Raw genomic sequence first — 18,876 nt, 5'->3', positions numbered from 1 at the left:
AAGAAGACAAAGGACAAGTAAGCAAACAGCAAACCGAAATGCATTATTTAGTTTTAAGCACTTTTGTAGTTAAATCTGAGACTTGGAGTACCTCATTTCCTCTGTAATCACGTTAACTATAGGAATTTACTCTATTATTATTTTTTCCCAGAGTATATCATTAATATAGTAATGAGCCAACGAAATGAATGTTTTACACTAATATCAAAAGGTGTTTATTATGATGACTGTGAAGTAAATTTAAAATTAAAATATAATTAAATTATTTAAAAATAATAATTAAATTAATTAGAGTAAATTAGAGTTAGCCATGCAGTGTTAGGGAAAAGAAAATCTGTAGAGTAGCAGCAGATAAGACCTGAAGCACAAGTGATTACACCCAGAATGGCCAGAGGGACACATGGCTTAAAAAGGGACAACTAGACCAGGAAGGCTAAGTAGGCCATGGTAGGAAGTCTGGACTTTAGTGCAAGAGTAACTGGAAATCACTGAAGAGTTTTACCCAAGAGAGTTGCATAATCAGATTTAAACTTTTCAAGAGATCACTCTAGCTAATGAAGGTAGGAGCAAGAATCAGTATGGGGAAAACTGTCAGGAGACCACTGAAGCAGCTTTGCAGAAGTTCATGGTGGCCAAAAAGGTAGTGAACATGGGGAGAAGCAAACACATTTTAGATAAAGAAGATATTTCTATGTGAAAGAATGTGTGTAATTAAAGTAACAAATATTTGATAAATGAATGGTTTTAGAAAGACACTGACCAGCAAAAGGCCTTATATGGTGAGTTTATTTTCTCAATAAACTGCCCAAGGTGGTGCATCTTATTCATCACTTTACAAAAAAAACCCCAAGAAAACATTATTAACTTTTATGCCCTTTCCCTATACTAAAAAAAGAAGACATTGCAAATAAATGATGCTATGTCTTTAAAATACTCTCACATCACCCAATATCACTTAAAAATTCATATTATACAGATCCTTATTTTTGTTAAAAACAAAAAGGATGCCAAATTTTGTGATCTGCTTAAACCTTTCTTAAATTCTTTCCTTATCAGTTATGCCCTGGTGATTTTTTTACAAGCACTTATTAAATAGTTAACATATTTTAAATGAAATAAAATGTCCTTCAGATTCTGGAAAGTTCTAAGGATTATTTTCTTGAGATTTCTCTCTTATTATCTCTCTCCTGCATGCTCTCATATCCTGTAGATGATCATTTTTCCTACTTTGTAGAGGAGAGTAGGCAGAAATCCCTCAATTTACTGCTCTACCCTGGTTCCACCACATATCTACATCACGCCTATTATTTATTTTATCTAGTCTGAGTAGAAAAGGATCCTCCTAGCTGGCTTCTGTTATCTCAGCAGAAAAGTGTCCTTCATGAAATTGAATGGAGTGGAATTACTCTCCCGCTATTCTGGTTCTCATTCCCTATAGTTCCTCAGGTCATGACTATAACACTGATTTCCTTTCCTCTATCTCTAACCACTTTTTTACTGGTTCCTTCCCATCAGCATATCCATATCCCATTTTTTTTTTTTTTTAATGGTATGCGGGCCTCTCACTGCCACGGCCTCTCCCCTTGCGGCCATGGCTCACGGGCCCAGCTGCTCCGTGGCACGTGGGATCCTCCCAGACCGGGGCACGAACCCGCGTCTTCCGCATCGGCAGACGGACTCCCAACCACTGCGCCACCAGGGAAGCCCTATATCCCCTTTTTTTCCATCTTAAAACCACGCTGCATATTCTTTCTAATAGCTACTTAATTTCTCTCCTTGAGCCTTATTGATTTTTCCTTAAAAAGCATCATCAAAGGCTGATTACATACCTCTGTGCATTTGATGGCTGGGTATGTTTCATTATTATACCCATTTTAAAGAGGATAGGAAGCCTGAGCAAGGTTAAATAAACTTTCCAAAGGCTATAAACTATAAAGCAGTTTAGACAGAATTCAAATCAAGACAGTCTCATTTAAGGCTTTATTTTGATTTGTAATATAAAGTTTGATGCCATCAATATCATTAAATGTGTTTATTAGCTTTTGTGTGTTTGTTTTTCTAAATAGTAGTATCACAGACATTCAACCCATATTACCTAAAGAAATACATACGAATAATGAGAATACAAATCTATCTTTTAAATATGTGACTATATTAAGTACAAGGCCTTTTTGAAATTTTTAATCTGGTAAAAGCTGTTACATAAAAAAGTATTATTCACTTCTTTCTGATAGTACTTTAAAAGCATAACAAAAATGATAATAGAGTATTATATGCATTTTGTTTTATATTACACAGTAATAGATATAAGGATGCAATTTATACTAAAGTGAGTATAAGTATGATAAGATAAAGAAATTATATTTTATGTGCCTATTTAACAATCCAAATTCAATATTATCAGGAGCAAACGGTCCAAGGAACTAATACTGCATTTTAGAAGGGCAGTCTAGTTGTACATAATTCAACAGTATAATGACTCAACTAAGCAACATTAAGAAGTACAAAAGACTATTACTCATAGTAGATAACTTCTAGTTTGCTCCATTACATTATTTTTTCTAATTCCTTAGCTACCTTTTCAACTAATGTAGACAGATGACCCCTTAAACAAAATTAAATACTTAATGTCAATACACTTCTGTCACTACAGTCTTTAATGTATTACTTTAGTCTATAAACATTCATTGAGGGCCTACTATGGGCAAGGAACTATGTCAGGCACTGAATGTAGGAGGATGAAAAATGGGTGACATAGCTGCTATCTGAGGTAGTTCAAGGAGAATGTCAGTAGCACATGAAAGTCACAGGAGACCTCATGAAACTTCTGAAAGTGCATTCATTTAAATAAAAACATTTAACCAAGTTAACACATAGCACAGGCAAATCATATACAAATGTTACTTAATATAGAATATATATTAATGACTAAAGTACATGTTCACATTACTCTTTCTCAAGTGTCACAGCCTCTAAGGGAATAAGACAAAATTTTTGGTTACACTAAAGAACTATTTTTTTCCCCCAGAAAATGTAAATTGTCTTCTTTTTGCATATATATAAAAGAAGTACTACTAGTGAGGAAAGGATTGTGGATATTTTCATATCTCTGCATGGTTCAGGTTTTTGAGGATAAAAAAGTAGAATTTGGGTTAAAGGATGAACCTTAGGAATTAAAAGATGATGGAATAGGTAGTGACAGTCTTATGGAGAGATTTACTTCCCAAGAGGTAAATGTTAACATTTCAAAGGGGGTACAACCTGGAGCCATATATATGTATACAATAGGATTTTTACATTAGGGAGCTGAGGTCTCCTTTTCTCTCTCAGGAGGAGAGGAGGGCAGCTGTACAACAGCTCCTCTGCAAACACCCAGGTTAATAATTACAGGGTTCCTCTCTTCTGGTGTAAAAATCCCCCTTTTGGTACTTGCAGGTGCCACCATCTCACTCTCTTCACACTGCTCTGAAGGGAGAGATGGCGTGTTGAGTACTGGTGTGGTTATAGCTCTAACAAAATAGTCTGCCCAGACACAGCAACTTTGTTTCCTGGACAAAATAAATAAATGCATCTAATAAAAACTTATCATACTGTAAATAAGAATTTAGGGGGAAAAGTTTCTTTGAAGACAGAACTTCACTATACTTAGTTTCAGGCAGATCAAGTCACCTCAATAGTCAATAAATGATCTTATTCAGCAAAGACAACACACTGATCCTTATAATTTTGCCATAAGATTTCAATACAATGAAAAGTAGGGATAGTTTAGTGTATCAAAGTACGGTAGACTAAAGAAAAGAAAAAGAAAAATCACTTACTTGATATTATCAAGACAGCCCGATTCAGGTTTCAGAATGGCAGTGTGATGAAACATTTTATATAAAGCAATCCCAAGGAAGATTACATTAAGCTGGAATGTAAAAGGTACTGTTATATTGCATAACTGGAGTAGAAAAAAAGTAAGTGTATTCTCTATGACAGATGAGTTGTTCTGGGAAATTAGCTCTCCTACACTTATAAAGGAATTGGATCATAGATGACTGCCTAGTATTTTAGTAAAAGCAAGAGGCCAGTTTGGGAACTTGGGATACCAATGAGTTACAAAGCACTGCTATGCCAAATACACACACATACAAAATCAGCAGCAGTTGGAATGATGATATGGAAACTGCAAGACAAAGCCAAGTCAAGTATATATATATTTTTTTCAAGTATATATTTTTTAAAAAGACTAATTATTCCAGGTATGTTACTATATCTACCCTTTAAACATGGCCCTTAATTTACTGTTCAAGTGCTACATTACAAAACATAAATACAAAAGTCATAATATTTTTGAATAGCTAGGTCAAAAGGATTATAAAAATGCTGGTTAAATTTTGATGCTACAACAAATTAGGATTAAAGTAGAGGGAACCCCCACTGACATTGTTATATCACTGGACCAAGAGAGAACATATGATTTGAAACAAAACAAAATAAAAGCTCCAGTGTACATTTCAAATATCACACATATGTAAACTGTATAGAAAAGCACATGTTGAATTGCCCTTGTCACCTGCTTCGTTTATATATTCCAGAACTTGGGGCTATTTTGTATTTTAAAATGGTAAGTATATAAATAATATACTACCAATAGTATCTCAATTAGGATAAATAATGCATATTTGAAATCAAGATATTATGCATTTAAAAATAAAAAAAAGAAAGTATGATTCCAGAATGTTTACCTAACTTACTTATCATTCTCAAGTGAAATCCTCTTAAATTTTAAAGCTTTTGAGATTTATATAAAAACAAAACTGGAAGGAACAGGAAGGTTATTTTGCCACATTTCCAATTTCTGTTTCCATTCATAATTCAAATTATCCAAATGAAAAAGAAAGAAAATGTACTCTTTGTCAAACAAAGTCATCACTGTTTAAAACCTATAAAACGAAATGGATTATGCTAGATCAGGCCCCTGAGGAGCCACAGTACTGCATAAGCTCTTGCAAATGCATGTTTTCTTCTCCCAAGGGTTTTGATTAAGTATTTTACAATATAAAAGTAGACTATAATGAGTGTCTAATTGCTTGAGTTATATAGGGTCAAATAAGTACATGCTTTCCCAAAATTACTCTATGTAAATTAAAGATAGACAGCACAAGGATAGTGAAAGTTTTATTTCTTGACCTGGGAAACACATAGTTAATTAGGAGTTCTTACCATAATTATCAAGGTCGCTGGTCCTATAAAACTCCAAATGAAGTAGGTGTCAAGTCGGAGCCAACATCTGCAATGAAACACAAGGAAGAGAAGGCATTCAAGGACTGGATATGGGACATACATCAAGAGTGAGCGAGTGACAGAGAAGAATGTGAGCTGCAAAGCATTCCACTGGGAGACAGGAAATATTACATTGCTTGTTCATTTAAATGCTGAATTATGTGCCCAATTTCTGACAGCACTATTGATGGAGTAAGATAATCACCCCTAGAGGAAGCAGGAAAAAAATGGCACTGGGCCTATTTGCTAGGGCCTTTTGTGTCTGTCATAGAAACCTTAAAAAAAAGAAAAAGAAAGAAAGAAAAAGCCATACATATAGCCATTAAATCGAGTAGCTTTAAGCTATCTTTTTCTCTCCAATTATGGTGCTACATAACCTGTCTATCAGCTGTCAGGTAAAGTGACATTTTCCTGTCAAGAAGATCTGAGGAAATTCAGGACAAAGAAGAAATAAATTTGGTATCAGAAAACTGAAGTTTAATTAGGTTGGGCAGCCAACCTTTGAGAGTTCTTAAGTCTTAAAAAGTGCATTGTTACTGCTAGTGCTTCTGGGGTTGCAAATTATCCTTAGCATCCCATGAAGTTGATTCATGACCCAAAAGTAAATTATTAATCACTTAATTTCAGTTACATTTAATACTCCCTCAATTCTTAAAGCCTCTGGGAAATTACATTTTCATTCTTCAGGATGACAGGGAGACAAAATGGAAGTGACTAGTTATGAGAAAGATTAATGTAAATTTTGAACAAATTACATTTGATGTTAAAAATCATATCTTGAATTATTTGCCATTTGGCTATATTTGAGGCATAATTAAAAAAGAAAACATCTCCAGTGGAAAACAGTAGAGTGCTTTGCTAAGTGGTCTAAAAGAGCAAATCCAAAGTATGTAAGTATTTCTGATTATTATGTAACTGTTACTTAAACCTCAGCAATAATGGAATACCAGAAAAGCTATGTAGAAAGAACTTTATATATGTCAATACAGGAATAAATAAATAAAATGTTCCCTATTCATATGATGAAATGTTATAAAATAGTCAAGAGGGAGGAAGTAGATCTTTATATGTCAATAGAATAGACCACAGTAACAAAGTTTAGTGAAAAAGTAAAGTGAAGAATCTATACATCTTTGAACTATAATACACATATTTTTGACAGATACATATATGTATGCAATTTTTTTAATGAAATGGGAAAAATCATCAAACTCAGATTAGTGATTGCCTCTCATATGTGAGTACAGAGGACCAGAAGCAGATGAAAGAGGCTTTAGCCATGTGCTTTATTTTAGTAATTACTGAAAGCTATGTGCCAAAATACTAATAGTTTTAACATTTGAGTGATAGAGGCAGTGATGTTTGTTATGTTTTTTTTTTACTTTTATGTAACTTGAATTTTTTTGGAAAAGGTTAGAAGCTAGATTTTTAAGTAAAGAAATAACCAAATGCCCTGAAAAAAAGTGATTTCAAAACAAGAAAATCTGGCCTTATTCTATTAAGTTAAATATATGTAAACTAATTTCAACTGGAGTATAATATTTGCAGTCCAATAAGAAACTGACTACAAGTTCATATTTTTTACATAGACATATAATTTCTCTTTATTCAAAATAAACATAATAATCCAATTTGAAAAAATGTTATTAGGGAGGCAATCAATACTTAAACTATTAACCATTAGTTTGTTTGAGTAATTGGTTATCTTTTTGTTGTGCTGTTGTTCAAAAAATTTGGTCATGGAAAATAAGAGTGTGGTATTGCCAATAAGGAGAAACAAACCAGAGAACACAAAGGTTGAAATATGAACATTGTCTTCATTCTGACCAGAGGCTAGTTTGTTACCGCCCTAATAACAAAGGAGTGTGTGTGTGTTGCGTGGAGACCAGAGAAGGGGAAATATTTGTGGGTCTCTCTGCGTCCTCAACAAAGACCACATTTTCCCTCAAGATAAGGACAATAAAGGACAAATCATGGACACATTCCCAAATTAAAACATACAAAAGCATACACATACACACAAACACATACACCAGAGTCCAAGAATGTTGCTGAAATTGTAACAGCATGATATACTAATAATACATTTAAGAATGACTGTTAATAGTACAGCCCCTGTTCTTCTGTAGGTCAGACGAGTTTTAGAGAGCTAATGTGAGAACCAAAACACATTTTCAGCAAGCTGTTTTCAAAGGAAAATGTATTTCAAGAATTTATGAAAACTGTTATTCTACAGGTTAATGACTTCTTAGACAAACAATTTTAACTACAATATTACAGAATGTCTTGGATAAAGTAGAGAATTTAAAAAATTTACATAATTTCACCAAATGTGTTGTTAAAATAAAATAATGTCATTAAATTTTAGCCTTACAAAACTTTTATATTTTTCGAAAAGGTCTTTGTTTTGCAAATGCTTTATTTGGAAATAAATGTGCTTTTGGCATAGTGATCTCTAAATGTAGAAGTGAAATGACTTTAGAAGTTATTTTTTCTGTAAGAAAATTCTTCAATATCTATTCAGTACAACAGATTTCAATTCTCTGAGGAACTGAACAGTGAAAGAGGCGATATGAAACACTTAACATGTATTAAATAAATCCTCTCTCCTTGATGGCTGCCTGGGCTTGACTACCTTCTGGACCACAGTATGGCAAGAATCCCTTTTCTAATTCAATTGCCATATGGCCATACCTGCTGTTTTTGGCCGCATGCTGGCTTTCTCAAAACTGTCTGTATTTCCTCTTTCCCATTAACTACCTTAAAAGTTTGTGTGATTTGTGCCCTGAGTTTCCTGTGCCAATGTTGAAAGAATTCACCCTGGCTTTAAGGTGAGGGAGAGTACAGACCAGAAACCATGGGGAATTGTTTCCAGCATGCCCCGTGGATACCAAAATCCATGGATGCTCAAGTGCCTTACAGCTGGCCCTCCATATCCATTCACGCTGAATGCATGGATCCGGAGGGCCGACTGTATTATGTGTGTGTTTTTACATGCCTGGGCACATACATCCTACCTCATAGTATTCTCTAAGTCTAGGCCATTCAATGTCACTTAGATACAATGCAAAACCACTGATTAAGGGGAAACAAATGCTATAAAGGAACAGCTTATTGTACTAAACATAATAAAGTCCAACTTGCAAATGGCCAGATAGACCTGCCATTGAAAAATACAATTTATCTGAAAATTGCCTTTATCCACTAAGCATCATTTAATTTGTGAAATCATTAATTTTAATAGGCTACTTTTGTTTAATTTTTAAGATATATCAATTCTTTTTTTAAATGAACTTCTGTCATATACATAAAATCTATAAATTATGTTTATATCAGTACTGTAATAAAAGAGATAACCCGCTGTTGAAAGAGCAAATACATTCTGATGACACTACATGCTTATTTGAATCAAGACTGAAAAATCTTACAAGACCAGATACATTCTGGAATTCAAAGGAGAACTTGTCACATACCATAAACCTTTACTTTTTCTCCCATTTACCTATACAAAGATGTCACTGAAATTCTTTTTGTAGCAATTTTTAAAAAATTATAAAATCAGCATATATTGCCATATATTTGATAAAGTCTTACTACATTAATTCAGGTTTATTGGTTTAATACTCTAAACAACTGATACTAATCTGCATGGATAAATTATTATGCTCTTCCAGAATTATTTTCTTCCAAAATATAAGAAACATCACTGCAAATTAATAATAATAAAGGTGTTGAAATCTGGATCAGTCTCCTGTAAAAATGTTAATTACCAATTAAGCAAGTACTACCTTTAGGTTTACTCAGAAAACAGAAAAATAAAACAATGAAATAAATTAATTTCTCAAAACAGGACAACAGAAAACCATACTTCTAAAGCTAATTCTCTTCTCCTACTAAAATACTCCTCACCATTTTTCTATCATCAGTCATTTAAAAAAGGCATGGCTCTGTATTCTAAAAAGTAGTAAGACCAATTGCCCAACATATATAAATGTCACCTAAAACATATGTTTTATAATGTTTTTAGGTACCAGTAACACTACCAGAGTGTAGTTCCTTATTCAAAGTTAGTTTAACATTGTTCCATTAAGATGCCTTGGGATATTGTATTTTTTTGCCTGTTTAATTCACTCTTATCAAAGCGGACATCTGACCATTAACCAATTTTTTGAAGTAATGTAAATTAACAATGATATTTGCTTCATTTTCTACAGGACCTAAATCACAGACTAAACTATCCTTGTTGAGTATTAAATGTAACCAGTAAACAATCTTTGTGACTGATAGACCATGAAATTTATAGGGTTTAATTATATCAGGTTGTTTATGAGAGTTTGTAAACTACACATTCTTCTTTTCTCTGTAGCATATGTAGATCTTTCTATATTTGTACTACAAATATCTGGCAAGATTGAGAGAAAAAAGAAGGAATAAAGAGAATTGGGGCAACAAAGAAGGAAGAGAAGAGGAAAAGGGACAGATACACACTTCAAGCATAATAACTCTACTCTAGTTCTAAGCTTACTGCATAATACATCTGTTAAGGGTTTTAAAATGACATTTGTATCACAGCACACTCATGCATCTAATATTGAAATACTTTGTGAGCAAGTGCATGAACTGGAAAAAAGATTGGCAGAGTAATGCAGGAATGGAGTGTGATCACTGGTACTCAAGACTGGCATTTGTGGTTTAGCTACAATTTTGAATTTTAGAACACAAAACTAGATCTCATACATCAAATATAGGTTAGGTTGTCTTCATGCACCCAATATGTTTTTTTTTTTTCCTTTGGCCGTGCCACATGGCTTACGGGATCTTAGTTCATTGACCACGGATTGGACCTGGGCCCTCAGCAGTGAGAGCATGGAGTCCTAACCACTGGACCACCAGGGAATTCCCCCCAGTATGTTTTTAAAAAATAAGTGTTGCATTATTTCTTCAGCAAAATACATCCTATAAGTTTATGGTGGACTACAAAGGTAAGAAAAGTGCTGTGTTATAATTTATTAATATTAAATGTTGGAATAATTCCAATGGTCCCATGTTGCTTGAAATAACAGGAGGCAGTAGCATAAGAATTGTAATCACTACTCTTATAAATGGATGCTTTTAATATAATTTAATTTATAATTAAAACAATGTTGCTAATCATAAAGTTTGTATTCCTTCATTTTCATCAGCTAAATAATAGTACCAGTAATAATAATAGTTATAATTTAATAAATGCTTATACATGCCAAACATTTTACATGCATGTATACTTAAATATATATACATATATATGCACACACATACATATACATATGTATTTACTCATACACACACAGTTTAAAATATTGCAGTAGTTTTGCAAGGTACTTATATAATAACCACCATGTTACAGATTAGAAAGTCAAACTGACTTGCCCACAGCCACATGGCTAATAATTAGTTGAGCCTGAATTTTGTTCTAGTCTACCTGACTCCAAAGTCCCTGAACCTAATATGTGTTTCTCAAAAAGAATGAACATACAAGTTATAAAATAAATAAAAGCTATAGTTTTGTTGACAATGATAAATTCTCAATGAGTAGATGAGAAATTTATATGCTGTACATAAAGCACAGATTGTTGAAATATGTCCCAAGTAAAAATATTAGATCTTTCCAAATATAAGGTGATCTCTTGAAAAGTTAGTAAAAATTTTAGTATTTTTAAACAGCTTTATTGCAGTATAATTTATATACTCTGAATCATCCATTTAAAGTATATAATTCAATGCTTTTAGTATATTTAAAAGTTGGGAAATGATCACTGTAATCTAATTTTAGAATATTTTCATGGCACCAGAATGAAAACTTGTACCTATCTACAGCCACCTTCCATTGTCTCTACCAAATTCACTCCCTTGGTATGGTACTGGCTTCCCTACCCTCTCCCCAGTCCTAGTAACCACTATACTTTTTGTCTCTAAGAATTTGTCTATTCTAGACATTTAGTACAAATGGGATCATACATGTGTAGTCTTTTGTGACTGGATTATTTCATTTAACATAATGTTTTCAAATTGTGTTCATTTTGTAGCATGTATCAATACTTCATTTTTATTTCCAAGTAATATTCTATCATATGGATATACCACATTTTGTTTATCTTCTCTTCAACTGATGGATATGGGGGTTTCCACTTTTTTGGCTAATATGAATAATGTTGCTATGAATATTCATGTGAAAGTTTTTGAATGAGCCTATGTTTTCATTTTTACTTGGGTAAATCCCTAGGAGTGGAATTGCTAGGTCATTCGATATCTAATGTTAGCATTTTGAAGATCTGTCAAACTCTTTTCCAAAGTAGTTAGCTGCACCATTTTACATTGTCACCAGAAATATATGAGGATTCTGATTTTTCCACATCCTCACCAATATGTGTCATTAGCTGTCTTTTTGATTGTAACCTTCTAGAGGGTGAAATTATGATGAAAGGTAATCTCTAGATGTGGAAGTTATTATAAATACTTCTTTGGTTCCAGTAAGAACTTAAGTTCCATATTTGACTTCAATTATATTTTCTAAATAACAGGACAGCAGTCCTGATGTTCTCTTATATAGGCTCTGGAGTGGATAACTACTTAACCAAAAAAATTATGCTCAACCCCAAATTCTTATATACGGTGATAATCTTATGCCAGTCATAGGGTTCCTGGGTGATGAAATTATGATACAATAAGCCCTCAGTCTCTGATATACATACACATAAAATGTGCTCTTGGCTTTAACGACAGAACATATAACATACAGAGCATTCCCCATACACATATTGAATGACTATCTTGATATATGTCAATGATAAATACTTCTTAATTATCTGTACTATTTCTCACTGGCCAACCTAAAGTCAAACGTGTCTGGTGATAAATATTTAGTAAGGTAAATGCTTCATGTCAACACAATGTTACAAGTAGGAATATTTTACATATAATAACATGCTTAGAGAAATATTTCAGATGAATATATAATGTTCTATGAGTTGGATGAGGTGCTTAGGCATTGCAAAATCTATTGAATAAAACTACGCATTTAACTTTCAGATACTATCAAGTTTAATGTTCCTTGGCTCAGCTCCTTCTTGGATAATAATATAACCTAGTATTTTAAAAATCAATAATCACTCTTCTACCCAAATGATTATGCTGGTTAGAGAATGAAGTGGCAATAAAGAAATTGGGGGGCTTTTAACTAGCAGAGGAGAGACTACTCCTTTAGGAGCTGTTGTTAAGCTAGTGAGCTAAGAAGATAAATCTAAGACTTAACAGATGATTTATAATAATTTTCAGATCATAAAATTGATTTCAATTATTTTTAAAAGCTCAGTTATGCTTTTAGAACTCAAGGATGTTCTTTCTGGTCCATTATAAATGTTCATGACCTGATCAACATCTTTCAGAAAACTTTTACCAATTTTTGAGCCCACATTTTAATTTCTGGGCTATTCTCTGAGCTTTACTCCTTCCCAGCACCCTCCCTTCTCCTCTTCTTGGAACCTACTTCCAGTCCTTTTCCAATCTACCCATGACTTTAACCACTGCTTTTTCTGTCATAAAGTTAGATTTCAAGGAAAGTGCTATAAACTATAAATGCAATTTTTTCCCTTTGAATAAAAATTAACTGTTCAAACAGTTTGCATTTTTGGAGGTAATATTGCGGTAATTAAAGTTTACATGAACTAATTAGTTTCAGGTCATAAAATCAAAGTACTTAGCACAGAATTTCCATATCAATTGTGTTTGAATTATTAAGTCAATGCCAGCCTTTATTTTTTGACAGTATCATATTGGACAGCTTCACCAAAGTCAAATGCTCTCCCTTTGAGCTATAACCCCATGGAAGGCTTCACTGAATGTTCATATGAATAACAGTATAAGAGACTAATGGTAGATAGAAAAACAGAGAGAAAATGGAAAACACCCCATAGTCAGTGCAATTTAGACCTCTGGTCCACTAGCTGAATTTTTTTTTTTAGTGACTGTATTGGACCTTTAATCTGATTTTTTAAGTGTCTGATAATTGTGACTAAATGTAATTCTAAGTAAATTATCTCGAGAATAATGTCAATACAGATAAAAAGATTTCATTCAATAACATCAGAAAATAATGAGATTCTCTTATAAATATTGCAAATTGATGGCAAACTAAGCAACTTCTCAAAATCAAATTATGTATGCTTTATGTGTGAGTATGTGTTTTCTACATAATAATCAATTCAATAGCCCTAATAACATTTCATAGAAAAACACATCATAATCCTTCAGCCAAATGGAATATGATAGTTACCTCTATCTGTATCAAAATAACATTTATTTAACCTACAAAAACAATTCTGTCTCTAATTTTATCTCCTACCATTGATACGATTCTCTACTTTTTAGAAATGTAAGCTATTATTATTATTAAAGGTTTCAGAAATAAAACCTCATTGTTATTATAATAAAATACATTAAGAGGAGAGAAAAGAAAGATAAATTTGTTATTTGGATTACTGTAATATGTATTCAGTGGTTTTAGTCTTGATGTAATCCAAGTGGTTGAGACTAAGAAGTAAAAATGTAATAATAACAAAATTCCAAAAATAAGTAAAATAGACTTCCGAGAAATACAAATTTACTGTATTAAGCTTAATAAGAATTTACAGAAAATGAGTGACAATATGTCTCTGAATTCTGGCTAATTCCAGTTTATTTATGACTGTAGACTTTACGTATTTGTATTTAAAAAAATCAATGTAGCACATAAGAAGGTAACACTGACAAAAACAAGCAAACAAACCAAAAAGCCCCCAAATGTGATGAGCAGGAAGTAGGAAATGCCACTTGAAATAAAAGAAATAAACAATAGTAACAGAAACCAGAAAACAAAAACAGATTTAATAATAAGGAACAAAATACATAATTCTATATGCAGAAATCCTTCCAGTGTATAAAAATTCATTGCTTATATTTTTATTTGAGACAATATCTTGATTAAACTCCTGACGGAAACATGATCTCTTCCTTTCAGCTTATCAAGTAAATACAAATGACTGAATAATGTTTCTTTTTCAACACCTGCTTCCTCAATGGGCAAAACAGCACTGTATAGATGTTGAGTTGGATGAATTCCCAAAGGAAGAAGTTATATCTTTTTTCCATGTATTTTGAAGTTTTGTCTCTCTGGACAATTTATTGAAAATGCACAAATGAGACACTAAATGCTCTATGCCCACCTGTGAAAGAATTTTAGTGCAATTTTCCCTATCCTTTACTATCCCTCTTTCATTTACCATTTATTTTATCTGTATCTGTTTTTCTTCTCTTTGTGTTGGGAAAAATCATAATGGTGAAACTGAACCATTATTAAGGCTTGTTTTAAATCAATGCCTGGGGAAAAAATTAGCCTCCTTTCTCACAAAGTGATAATGTCAGTAAATGAGATCTTCCAGTTATGGTGCAGGAAATTAAAGCAATGATGACCGAAACTTTAAAAAAATCACAAGAGACTACATAGTATTGATTCTAAGAAAAGATAGATTCCTGCTATCCAGAAAATGACCTCTCTTTCAAAATAAATGACTATAACATAAAGCAAACAAGTTTTCAGTTCAGTAATAGGAAAATTTGCAAATATCTAAAGAGAAAAAACAACAGGAAACAAAAATAAAAGCAAGTCAAGAACTGCAAGAGAGCAAAATTGAACTATATAAGGACAATATTTATAGTATAGGTCACAAATAACAATATCAGTCAATTTAATACATTAGAGAGAAAATGCATTAATTAAAATGTAAAATCCTATGATCTAAGGGCAGTAACTGCTAATGGGCTTCTTTTAGAGGGGATAAAAATATTCTAAAATTAGATAGTGGTGATGGATGCCTAAATTGAATGTACTAAAAACAACTGAATTGTATTCTTTAAAAGAGTGAATTTTATGGTATGCAAATTATATCAATAAAGGTGTTTTTTATTAAATTCTATGATCTAATCCCCCTCCCCTAAAATGTCTTTAGGAGCAAATACAGGCAATATTTTTACCTAATCCTAATCTGGTCCATGATTGCCACTGGGATACACAAAATGACCTCAGATTCGACCACAATTCACAAATGTTAGATTAAAAAATAATTACTATTAGTTACATTTAGACAAATTGTTTTATGTAGCTTGTCACTGTACTCAAGAAAAAAATTCAACAGAAGCGAGATGGTCTTCTTTTTTTTTTGTTTGTTTGCGGTACGCGGGCCTCTCACTGTTGTGGCCTCTCCCGTTGCGGAGCACAGACTCCGGACGCGCAGGCTCAACGGCCATGGCTCACGGGCCTAGCCGCTCCGCGGCATGTGGGATCTTCCCGGACCGGAGCACGAACCCGTGTCCCCTGCATCAGCAGGCAGACTCTCAACCACTGCACCACCAGGGAAGCCCGAGATGGTCTTCTTTTAATCGTATTGTTGGTGCTTCTACACCAACGTATATTCTATTTTAACTATGCTCCCTATAACTCTGGAGTCCTCTTTTGGTTGCCTCCTTCTGAATCTTCTCTTCTGGGAAATGAGCTGCTTTATTGCCAGCATATTCAGGCTGCTGACTGCTGGTGAAAAGTCATGAAATTTGGCTTACTAACTTCTGTACAATTGATGTTGTCTAACCTCATCTGAGCCTACACTACTGCTTGGAAATCGTTTTATTAATGTCTAATTGGCTCCTTAACACATTTTCCATAGTGCTCATTTCAGAGCTTTTCAAATCTGTCCTCTCAGTGTGACCTCACCTATTCACTCAAAAATCAGCATCTCCTATTTGATGGAAAAATTCCTCCACTTCCAAATTTATCTTTTCTGTTATTTCCTTCACACCTCAGAAGACAGGGGTCATCTCCTATTTCAAAAACATCCTAGTTTTAGTGGAAATAAGCCTGACTTATTTCATCACATGTCTGCCACTATCTACCTCCATCACCATGGACAAGGCAATTAATTTATCTGGTTCTTGATTTTTTTTCATCTATAAAAATAATGCCTTGGGGCTTCCCTGGTGGTGCAGTGGTTGAGAGTCCGCCTGCCGATGCAGGGGACACGGGTTCGTGCCCCGGTCCGGGAAGATCCCACATGCCGCGGAGCGGCTGGGCCCGTGAGCCATGGCCGCTAAGCCTGCGCGTCCGGAGCCTGTGCTCCGCAATGGGAGAGGCCACAACAGTGAGAGGCCCGGGTACCGCAAAAAAAATAAATAAATAAAATAATAATAATAATAATAATACCTTGGACTAGGTGAATTCTAAGGCCACTTTCAGTACTAAATCAACATTTTTCTCATCTTATGTCTAATCTTATGTCTTTCTATCCCCCTAGGACCTTTTCTTTTCATTCAGCCTATATATATATTTAATACAAATGAGGCATAAGACACTTTCTCTCTACTAATCTCCTCTTACCAACTTGAGTCTTCCCACCCTAGATATTTTGGGACTTCATTTTTAAAAATCCTTCTTCATTACTGTTACCATGAATTAATATTTTCACTATTTCTCAATCAAACTTTTTCAGGCTGTAGATAACACTTGAAGACTCTACTTCGTTGCCACTGACTTATCTCTTCACACTTTCCAATTTGGCTTCTGCTTCCAGCACTTTGCCAAAATAGTTGTTGCAAAGGATAAATGGACAGAGAATACCACCTTGAAACTTTCTTCTCACTTTCCCCATGGTTCTCTTTTAAGGCTCTGGTCATCTCTTTTCTTTATTTTTATTCTCCCTCCTCAATCTATGTTCTAAATGTGAGTATTCATCAGAGATCTATTTTGGTCTTCTTTCTAAACTTTTTCTGTTGAAACTCATTCATTCTCAGGATCCTAACTATTATATTGATGTGGATTACTGAAATATTTTTCACTGAATTTCTTTCCATAAGTATGCTGATCATCTCTATGGGTATGTTTCACCAATTTGAAGGTATGTTGAAAATAAAGGTCATCACTGTACCCCAATAGCCACCTAGGGGAAAAAAGGAAAACACAAGCTGCCCCTGCTCATATGCTCTATCTTTCTGTTAATGATACTTGTTACTTTCTAGTGACTAGAATTGACATGTCAGGAAGAAAAGAAGCCATTAAAGTCATGGACTACACTGTCCTCTGAATACACATCTTTAATACAGCTAGCTCTTCATTTGACAAATGTCTCAACGCTCTGAAAGATATTAAAAGTATCATCCTTTTATAATTACTCAAGGTTGTGATGTAGATGTTCAATATCAGGGATATTTTTTCTCTCTTTACATCATAACAAAAGTACAAGCCATGAATTGAATTATCTCCATTTGCTTCTACAGTTCTGTTGTTTATTGCTGTGAAGTGATATAAAGACCTTAGCTTCTGAGAAAATGCAAAGTTTCAATTTCAACTAGATTTTAAAAGAGGAAAAAAAGGAAAGAAAACGTAAACTCACACTTTATCTGTTCCATAACTCCTATAGTCTACTGCAGCTGACACAGCCACAATGAGCGCAGGCATCCCATAGCCGACCAGGTAAAAGTATTTCCTTCGTGAATGTTCACTCTCAAAAACCTCCACCAGCATGATATAGAGCTGCACTCCCTCCAGGAACATCCACGTGAAGGCAGCCAAGAAGAAGAAATGTAAGAGAGCAGCGAAAACGGCACAGGCAATCTAGGGAAAGGAACAAATGAGTCAGTCAAATAACTACCAAATGAAATATCAACTGCCATAAAATTAAAATAAATATTTATCAAGACTGCAATAATAAGATAGGTCTGCAAAAAAATAATTGAGACAAGATTCTTAAAATTCAGACATTAAAACCTAATTAAATATAACTTATCTGTGAAAACTCTATTTAACATTTTATTAATAATGGCTATGGATGGCAGCAGAGCATTATAATAAGAAAAAAGTATAACATATAGGGAAAAGTTCTAATAAGATTCTATTGATAATTATTACTGAGATTAGTCTAAAGGTTTTAAAATAGATCTCATGAATTTTTTTCTTGGTCATAATCCTGTGTTTATTAACATATTAAGTTCTTCAATGTAAGTGAAAGAGAAACACTAAAATCAAGGAGAATAAAAGCTCTTAAAATAAAAAAATATAATAATTAAAGTGTTTTATAATGAGATTATTAATTCATTATTATTTATTGTTTATTTCTTGCTTGCCTTATTTCAGAAAGGATTTAAGATGACATTGGGAAGTTCATACTGCATAGCTGTAAATGTAGATCTGGTTAAAATAAAGTGTTCCAGAAGTGCTTTCATTCTCTCATTTTTTTGTTATTTTACTAAATGTTGTGCTATACAAGCTTGGTCACAAAAGGCAGCTAGCCCTTACTTTGGCATATTTTCTAAGGTACTATAAGTTTCAGCTGACCATATATTAATTATCTTATGTCAGTTCCTGAAATTCTCACTCCTTTGGAGGGGAGGGCCTTCATTTTTTATAAGAAGTCTTAACTAAACTCTACAGTTCCTACTAGAAAAGGCAACAAATTTATAGAAATTAACTCATTAGTATGGATTCAATGGCGAGTATGATCCTTGAGAAACGAGACAAAGGGCAGGTCTATTTCCTTGGATTAGAGAGAT

At 33.5% G+C, this 18,876-nt stretch overlaps 1 protein-coding gene across 1 annotated transcript in view; it reads right to left on the bottom strand.

The window, feature by feature from the left end:
* Positions 1 to 18,876, bottom strand: part of ADGRL3 (adhesion G protein-coupled receptor L3) — an 874,918-nt gene that overhangs the window by 82,245 nt on the left and 773,797 nt on the right. Inside the window, exons 17-19 of the mRNA XM_073805306.1 lie at positions 17,721 to 17,941; positions 5,209 to 5,275; positions 3,819 to 3,910 (exon numbers count right to left, since the gene is read on the bottom strand). Of these exons, the coding sequence (XP_073661407.1) occupies positions 3,819 to 3,910; positions 5,209 to 5,275; positions 17,721 to 17,941 (380 nt within the window). The remainder of the gene's footprint in view (positions 1 to 3,818; positions 3,911 to 5,208; positions 5,276 to 17,720; positions 17,942 to 18,876) is intronic.

This window comes from Tursiops truncatus, chromosome 5 (assembly GCF_011762595.2).
Source record: "Tursiops truncatus isolate mTurTru1 chromosome 5, mTurTru1.mat.Y, whole genome shotgun sequence".
Taxonomy (NCBI): domain Eukaryota; kingdom Metazoa; phylum Chordata; class Mammalia; order Artiodactyla; family Delphinidae; genus Tursiops; species Tursiops truncatus.
This window is presented reverse-complemented; position numbering and strand designations above follow the sequence as displayed.